At 46.2% G+C, this 9,104-nt stretch overlaps 1 protein-coding gene across 1 annotated transcript in view; it reads right to left on the bottom strand.

The window, feature by feature from the left end:
- Nucleotides 1–1,493: 1,493 nt before the first annotated feature.
- Nucleotides 1,494–9,104, bottom strand: part of RTF1 (RTF1 homolog, Paf1/RNA polymerase II complex component) — a 29,895-nt gene continuing 22,284 nt past the window's right edge. Inside the window, exons 9-18 of the mRNA XM_075613457.1 lie at nucleotides 8,021–8,103; nucleotides 7,390–7,477; nucleotides 7,044–7,151; nucleotides 6,581–6,658; nucleotides 6,002–6,123; nucleotides 5,352–5,409; nucleotides 4,010–4,087; nucleotides 3,333–3,428; nucleotides 2,822–2,933; nucleotides 1,494–2,253 (exon numbers count right to left, since the gene is read on the bottom strand). Of these exons, the coding sequence (XP_075469572.1) occupies nucleotides 2,147–2,253; nucleotides 2,822–2,933; nucleotides 3,333–3,428; nucleotides 4,010–4,087; nucleotides 5,352–5,409; nucleotides 6,002–6,123; nucleotides 6,581–6,658; nucleotides 7,044–7,151; nucleotides 7,390–7,477; nucleotides 8,021–8,103 (930 nt within the window). The 3' untranslated portion in view covers nucleotides 1,494–2,146. The remainder of the gene's footprint in view (nucleotides 2,254–2,821; nucleotides 2,934–3,332; nucleotides 3,429–4,009; nucleotides 4,088–5,351; nucleotides 5,410–6,001; nucleotides 6,124–6,580; nucleotides 6,659–7,043; nucleotides 7,152–7,389; nucleotides 7,478–8,020; nucleotides 8,104–9,104) is intronic.

The following is a 9,104-nucleotide window of genomic DNA, read 5'->3' as shown; positions in this document are numbered from 1 at the left end:
AGAATAAAAGTACATAGAGTAGTACCAGGGATAACAATTAAGAAACACAAAGCCCGATAAAACACACATTTTTAAGCTACACGCTAAGACAGGTCACAATGTGTGTTTTATTGGGCTTTGCGTTTTTTAATAAATTGTTATCCCTGGTACTACTCTATGTACTTTTATTCTTTGTATATGGGTATTTACTGATCTGGAGACTGCGTGGGATACAGAGAGCCAGTGTGCATACCAGATAAAGATACCAATCAAAATCCTTAATCTGCTAACTTCCTGTAAGTAGACATTTCTTTGGGGAATGTCCTGGAGCGCATGTTAGAAGTTACTGCACAATGGTCTTTTTTCCGGTTCATAGAAGTACTGCATGGAGGAGATGGCGTTTTATCGGAGGCTGTACACCTGGACTGATTACAGCTTGTGCCCAGGACTGGTATTTTAAACCAATAACTGTGCCAAGGACTTTGTGTTCTCTTGTTATTTCTGAATGGAATTACACCTCTAATAAACCTGTACGGTGCAACTTGGTGTTCAATGTACAACACTGCCCCCTAGTGATCATCACACAAAATGCAGATGAAATACCGGAACATCTGTCTCATAAGGCCGCGGGCATGGTCAGCGTGCTCACGCTCGGCAGTGATCCCCTGCAGCCGCAATGAGACCGGCTATAGCACAGGCTTGCGCACGCTTCCGCAGGCGTGCGGAAGCGTAGCCGACATGTCAGTTTAAAGTTTCGGCGCTCGCGGGAGCGCAGGGCTGGTCACGTGAGCGGTTCGCCCGATGAGGGCGAACCAGCTCCATGACGTCACTGGCCTGCGAACTAAGGCCAGGGAAAGCACCCGCTTTCCCTCAGCCTCAGCTTCAACGTGTTCGTCTTCATGTAAATGCATAGAAAGCCAGTTCAAGCAATATCCTAAATGTGTGCATTTTTTTAATAAATCAGTTCTGTACTATGAGAAAATACTTGCAGCATTTAAAAAATATTAAAGACATTTTTAATGTTTTCTATGTAGGAAGCATTTCCAAAGTGACAGCCCCTTCTCCTTCTGATAGGGTGGGGCTCAAGAGCCAGAGCCTCTCTCTCTAGCAGTGCACCAATTGTATCTAGTAACTGCCCAGTCAATCATATTCCAGGACTACATTGCCCAAAATGCTGTGCAATAACTGAATTAAATAGCCCCGAGCAAGCGATTGATTACAGGAGAACAGAGCAAGCGATTGATTACAGGAGAACAGATCAATCTGCAGCTTAGCTAATCACTTGTCAGCGTGCAGATTGTATTGATGCACATATTGAATGGGGGCAAAAATAAAACAAACGACCGCTTGAACTGCAGCTAGGTAGGTGGTGCCAATAACATTGAACTGCAGCTGCAGGTAGGTAGGTGGTGCCAACAACACATCCCATTTTTTCACGGAGAACCGACTGCATTTCCAAGCTCTGCCCTGTGATAATTCTTGTTCTATTTCCACAACAAAATCAGCTTACCCCGTTTCATAAGAAGAATCACATTTAATGAGTTCCTCCCATACAGTTTCATATGCTCAAGTACAGCTCGTAAGAATTCAAAACATCCGTAAGTGACCGCGACAAACAGATACAAAACTGTACTGCAGCTTAAAAATAATAAAAAAAAGGATCCCCCCTTGCCCTCCCAGCCACGAAACGTGGGGTACTGCTCGAAAACAATACCGTTTTCTAAAGACTCTCCTCCTGTGCAAGAGGAAACCGCGTGGATAGAGAAGATGGGTGACCACAGAGTGCTTTACACTTACATGGTCGCGTCAAACCCCTGTGTAATACTGAGCATTTACATAGCAGGGTTGTGAAAACAAAACAAAAAAGGGGGGCAAAAAACAAACAAACCATGAGGCCGGGGACAGAGAGACAACCCAAAAGGAAAAAAAAAAAAAAAAAAGTCACAGATCCACATTGAAAAGTTGCCGGGAGTGGGGGTGGGAGAGGAAGGGAGAGGGGGTTATATACAGTCAGTAGGGTTTTATGTTACAAGTGATTGGCGGTTCATAGTCTCTTCCTGGCTCCAGTGCTGCTCCAGCCCGGTGAGGGCAAACAAAGACATGGAGGAAACAAAGGAGGCGGGACGTAATGGTGCATGCAAGGTCAGAAGCAGCGGGCGGGCCAGGCTCAGATCAGTCCTCTCCTCTTTTTGTAATCCTCCAGGTTCAGGGACCTGCGGGGGGCGCCGTCCTTCGAGGCGGGAGCTTTCGAGGAGATGGCCAACGACTTCGATTCTGCAGGAAGAACAAGGCCGTTTGCAACTGGAAATACTTTCGGTATGTTGCATGCTCTTACAGAACGCCATGGTATATGGAGTACCTTTTAAGCATGTTCCCAAGCTCGGGCATCACGGTCATAAGCCGTGGCTAAAAAAGCTCAAAGTTTCAGCTCTGAAGACAGTGCCAGTCAAAACATTGCTGCCGGGGGTCCATGCATCCAGATCGGACCCCAAATCCTCCAGCGCCAGGTTAGCCACAGTTGCGTTCCTGCAGCTTGCCCCGATTACCATAACATGGCCAGAATATGGGCTAGTGCAGGAGTGGCCAACTCCAGCCCTCAAGGGCCCCCAACAGGTCAGGTTGTAAGGCTATCCCTGCTTCAGCGCAGGTAGTTCAGTGTGTCATTCTGATTGAACCAACTGTGCTGATGCAGAGATAGCCTTACAACCTGACCTGCTGGTGGACCGTGAGGGCTGGAGTTGGCCACTCCTGGTATAGTGGCTCAGTGTAGACATGTTGCAGTGCGGTGTTAGGACGATTTACTGGTTAGGTTAAAGTAAATGTAGTATCGGGGGCTTCTTACCTGAGCTGGGGACTTGCAGGTCAATCTTTACATCAAAGTCGTGCACTTTAAACAGGTCCTCAGAGAGGTCGCTGGTTGACTTGGGATTACCATCTTTGTCCTTGCTTTGATTCTAAAACAACAACAAAAAAGGGGATTTATTTCAATCAAGTCCTATCAAACCAGGAATCAAACATTTGCCAATACTGCCAACTTTTAGTGTAATAGAGCTTGCTGGAAATGTATGGGTGATTGCAACAATTAGTTTGGCACAAAAACAAATATAAAAAAAAGGATCATTTTGTATTGTTGCCAAGGTTGCACCTACTGTAATTCAGCATTCAGAGACTAATAAGAACCAGTATATACACCGTGCTTTGACTTGATCTGCGTTCTAGGAAGAATTGGTAATCAGATATCACAGCAGGTCAAGTGAATTGTAGGCCCAGTCCTGCCGGAGAGGTCAGCAAGGCATTGCACAGAGGGGATCAGATCATGTAGCACAAAGTCATCTGGGGCAGTGTGTTCTTACCAGGCTTGTATCGTGGGAAGTATCCATGTTCCCTCCATCTCCATACTTTGCGTTCAGCTGAGCTATGATGGCAGCCTGGACTGCAGGATCCCTAGACTGTAAAAGAAATGGGTTTTACGCTGCGAGCCTCACACTTTAATAGATTTGCCCTTTTAAACCAAGTCATCTTTCTTGTATTAGCCAACAGCCACGTAATGTACATCGCTCACTATTGTTTTGTTTTAGCGTCTTTATACAAATGTAATCAGTCATTTTTCCACATTTTAGAATTCGATGTAATAAAAGCATAAAGCTGGGTTTGGGGGGGGGGGGGGTGGGAGGGAGAGGTTGGGATAGGAAATCAAGCCCTTCCCATGTTTCATCCTACCATGTCTACACCACCGTTAACAGCAGCTATTAAAATAATATTTATAGGTGTCTGGCATTACAAAACAAATATACCGTTTATAACAGCTCACTGGTTCATTCTCTACGCCTTTGGAACTACAGAGAAAGCACCTTCCAGGGGCCGCCAATGGGACTTGGATGGGGAGGACATGGTGTCCCGGAATCGTCCGACTAATAGGAAATCTGGTGGCTGTCCCAGGGAGCAGCAGCCCCCCCCCCCCCCCTCTCTAAAACCAGCCCAGGATCCAGGTAGTGCCCCAGGAGGTCTGTCAGTTCTATAGTATACGTACGTTGGACACCATGGTAGGTTTACACTGCCTTCGGGTGAACGGGTCCATCTGTTGCTGCTTCATGCTCTGACTCTCGGCCTGCGAACAGCAAAGGGAAATACATTTATTCTTAGTCTTCTGATCATGCTATTCATTGCAAAGTAAACTTCAGTAGAAGTCATCTTATAGCTCTCCCTCAGAGGTGACAAAGTATAGCAGGGTTACAGCCGTGTCCCAGAGCTCTGTCCCATTTTGCGTTGGCAATTCCTTAATCAAAGGTAGTTGTATATCCCATGTTATTACACTTGTAGGACCAAGCGGTCACAATGAAGCATAGCACAGACCTTAGTGTAAACTATTTGTAATAAAGCAGCTGGCCGACCTAAAGTGACCCAAGCTCAAATTAAATTGTTTATAGAATGACGTGATCTCGGAGGCTATTTATGCAACACTTGGGTTTGCTTTTAACACCTTCGGAGAGGTGCCCCCCACAGATTATACTGCAGCGCGTCGTGGGCAGCTTCAGGGCAAGGCCCAAGGAGGAACAAAGCTAGAGAATTACATTCATGGTGATTTATATTAACACTCCCAATCTTAACAGCTGCTGTTTAAAGACAATGCTTGAGAGGGTGGGACAAGCGTGACAAATCAGCGTGATGTGTTCCACACCAACGCTTTTATTTTAAACAAAAATTCAGCGTGCGTGTGTGGATCTTCAGGACAGAATGCCCTGGTGTGTTTGATGGTCGATATGACTAATTACACCACAAACTTGAATGAAAACAGGTGGTCCGGTCGCCATGGTTTATGCACGATATGGACATGAGACACAGGATGGACTGGGGATTAGTACATTAACGTAAAACCAGTCTCCTGCCATGATGCCTTGCAGTGCTGGTAGCAGTCTTACAGCAAAAGGCTGCTTAGCAAACATGGGCGGGGTATGCTTAAGAACCAGCAAAATGTTGCACATCGGCGCGCCTCTTGACTTATAATACATACTTGCCTGTCACAGGAACTTATAACCGTGATATAAATATCCTAGTGACAAAATCAATAACATGACATCCACATTCCAAGATCAATAAAATGGTGTTAAGAAAAATATTCAGTGCAAAATGATACGAAGTCTTACTGCTCGAACCCTTAAAGTCGCAATCCAAGCCAGAGGGTTTTTTTTTTGCAAATTGTTTTTTTTTTTATTTAGCATTCAATTAGGGGGACTCCGGAGCTGAACTTCTGGAGATTCTTACCTGCAAAGTAGGTGTCGATCCCCTAGGCTACCACGGTTCCCAATATATCCGCCAGGATGTGCAACTGCAACACAACGCGCCAATAAATCCCTGCAGAAACTTGCACTCACCACTAATGCTTTCTCAGACTCCACAATGTTCCACTCTCTGTTCCGCTGATTTATGTAACTGAAAAACAGAGAATGACAAACGAAGGTCGGTAAGCGGTGTTTAGCCAAGTTGGCGATTACTTCCAGGGTGTGACCTGCATACGAGTTATGCATAGATACGTCAAGGGGGGACTTTCACACTAGGAGGGTTTTGGGATACGAACGGCAAACGCCCTTGCCACCGTATTAACTCACGTTTTCTACGCATTCGCTTCCCACAATAAACATTTAAGTTATTTCATTTATAATGCAATATAAATGAATAGGGGGCAAAAGAAAAATCTACCACGGCTGCTTATCATAAGACGTTAAGTCAAAATTAGCCTGGTTAATCCCTTCTCTAGAATGGCTCGTTATGCATTGCTTTGTAAATGAGCCAAATACGTAATTTTTGGGGTCAACAACCCGCTTACAATCTTTAGCACAGAACAAGTTCTGATGGACATGTTTACCATTTCATCACCCAATAACCACCTGCCTTCTTTCCATGTACAATAAGGGACCAGTACAGAATGTAATCTCTCTCCATCCCAGGTGTACTACCCATTGCCCCCGTTACCCCAGCGTCACACAGACAGGAAGAACTCGGGGCCCTGATGCTGTGGCCCAACCTGATGGCAGAAATGTTCTTCGTCCGCTGACGGTCCAGAGCTTCTGCCCGCTCCTCCAGCTCATTCATCTGGTCCTGGATCTGTTTCACTTTGTCCTGGTCTCCGGCTTCCTCCGCCATGGCCTGCGAGGGCAGCAATAGAAACCAAGTGTGACCACCTTCCCCACCTCACATCTCCCTATCCAAGGGCCACCAACAACAGGTCAAGTTTTAAGGATATCCCAGATTCAGCACAGGTGGCTCAATTGAGCCACCTGCGCTGAAGCAGGTACAGATTGAGCCACCTTTGCTGAAGCTGGGATATCCTGAAAATCTGACCTGTTGGGGGGGAGGTCTTGAGGACTGGAAGGTGCTGTCCCCTCTAGATACATACAAGGTGCCTTTTTACAGCTTACTCTAAACTTCAAAGCAGGTTTATTATCTCAAGCACCTTCAACAGAAAGAATGTACCATACGCCATGCAAGTCAGAAGTAGCACCTGAGCATGTTATCTGGATGAAGTAGTAAGCACAGAGGGTTTGCAGGGTAACACCTCCGTTTAGGAGTACTGCCTATGAGTTAAGATTTCCCCTAATCTTACCTTCTCCTTCAGGAGCTGCGTTTTCTTCATGGCGTAATTGGGTGGCGCTTTTCTGAAGCGCTCTTTCTCCTTCACAATCTGCAACGGCACAGACAAGGGAACGTAAGCCATCAAACCTGCCTCAGCACAATCACACAGCATAGGCGGCTTCCACTGCAGCCAGGGATTCTGGGTAATGACTTGCAGTGCGTCACTTTTTGCTTCACTCCCACCTTGTTTGCCGCTTTGCTCCACGAGGGGCCTGGGAAGCAGCAAGTTGCAGCTCCCACTTGCAGTATAGGGCTTAATGTAGCTAACTTAGATTACCAGAGAGGTAAACTCAGACATCTCCAGAGTCCAGAAGCCGCACTAAAGGAACCAAGTTGCTGAAGACAGAAGGACTCTGTACACTTACAAAATAAGCCCACAAACAGGTACTTGCAGCTCTAAGTTAGAGAATTGTGCAAACAGAGCATCCCCTCACCTCCTCAATGTCCTGGTCATTGAATTTATAGTTCATGGCCTCTTTAATGGTCACTTCCTTCTTATTGACCTCATCTAGCGTGGGTAGCTGCATGTTAGCGGAGAACATCTACAAGACAAACAAAGCAGAGGCCTTTTGGTCACGAGATAGGTTGGTATCGGAAGCAGACATGGGCCACAATTTACGATACGTCGTTGTCCCTACTAACGTGATGTTAGGTTTACACTTGACTGGCGGTGATGGAGTCAGCCAAGACATAAGGAAGGTAAGAGGAGGGCACAGCAGCTTGTCACTGGGTAAATGGTTACATCACCTATGTAGGTACAGCCTGGCAGGAGAAACTTACCGCTTCTTTCCATTTCATGAACTCGCTCTCGGTGAACTCCTGGTTGGAGACAAACTCCAAGCGGAACACTCGCTGGTCACTGCCGTGCCTGGGAAAGGAAAACAAACAGTCCTTAGGATAGGTAAAGAAACGGACTGTTTTTTCCTTACTGGGTCCCAGGGGTCTGGGAAGTTTTACCCTGCTACCTCAATCCGACACCCTCCAAATTCAGACGCATTTCCCCACTACAAGTTTAATTGCAATTATGAATTATACTCTGCAGAGGACACGTTGACGTTAATATGCCAGATCATCTATAAAGCCCAGCTTTGAACTATATATATTTTTCTTGGTAAAATAAATCGAAGTTGCTCAGTGGTAATATCACAGCCTTTGAAGTGGGTGAGCCCTGTTCTATTCCGTGTCAGCTGCTTGTGACCTTAAGAAGGTCAATATCGCACTAGAACTCAGGCACCAAAATTAGATTGTACGCTCTACGGGGCAGGGACTCCTTGTGCCTGCAAAATTCTATGTACAGCTCTGTGCACACTGCCAGTGCTACAACAGGAGCAAACACTATGGCAGTAACCATGACCATGCTTGTAAACACCACCAGCCCCACGCACGTGTAAGGCTCCTCTCTGAACGTTACCGTAACTGCAGGCCTTTGTTTGTTCTGCTGCTTCCCAGCTGGTAAATTTTGCCAGTTTCCACCACACCAGTGATTTCTGCAACCTGAGAGAGGAAGGTGGGGCATTAACGCAGAATGTCTCCAGTGCCACACCAGACCGTACGTAGCCTGGAAAAGCATGAAGAGCTCCAAACGTCTACTGCGCACACATTAACGCAGTCTTTCTAACCATCGACCTGTCTCCCTTCTGCCTCTAAAATCCTTGAATGTCTTGTATTCTCTCGCTTGCTCCATTTAGTCAACACCTATTCTCTCCTAGACACTCTTCAATCTGGCGTCCGCACTGCTCACTCCACTGAAACAGCCCTCACTAAAATAACTAATGACTTCCATGCTGCCAAAGACAGAGGTCATTACACTCAGCTCATATTACTCAACCTCTCTGCAGCATTTTATACTGTAGGCCACCCTCTTCTTCACATTTTGCATACTATTGGCATCCGTAACAAAGCTCTATCCTGGATCTCCTCTTAACTCTCCCATCATACTTTCAGCGTCTCTTCCTGCCAACACCACCTCCTCTATCGACCTCCTTGTGGGGGTACCCCAGGGCTCTGTTCTGGGACCTCTCCTCTTAACACAAACTCTCTAGGTGACCTAATCACATCTCTTGGGTTCCAATATCACCTCTATGCTGAGGACACACAAATTTACTTTGACCCCTGCCCTTACACCTGCTGTACCGACCAACATTTCTGAATTTTCCTGAACTCTCTGCGATATCATCCTGGATGTTCCTACGCCGACTGAAACTTAACATGGCAAAAACAGAGCTCCTCATGTTTCCTCCCAAACCTGGCCACACTACCTCCTTCCACATTACTGTTGGAAGTTCAGTCATACACCCAGTAGCGCAAGCATGATGTCTATTGGTCACACTCGTCTCCTCGCTCACATTCTCCTTTCACATTCAAAACATACCTAAAACCTGTCGCTTTTTCCTCCGCAATATTATTATCCCCCACCTAGTTTGCCCTCTTACCCACAATAAATGATTGGATCATAGAATATGCCCAAAGATCAAATGTCTTAACATATTGCCGCT

Source organism: Ascaphus truei, chromosome 9 (genome assembly GCF_040206685.1).
Source record: "Ascaphus truei isolate aAscTru1 chromosome 9, aAscTru1.hap1, whole genome shotgun sequence".
Lineage (NCBI taxonomy): Eukaryota > Metazoa > Chordata > Amphibia > Anura > Ascaphidae > Ascaphus > Ascaphus truei.
Note: the sequence above shows the minus strand (reverse complement) of the source record. Positions and strands in the feature narration are given on the sequence as shown.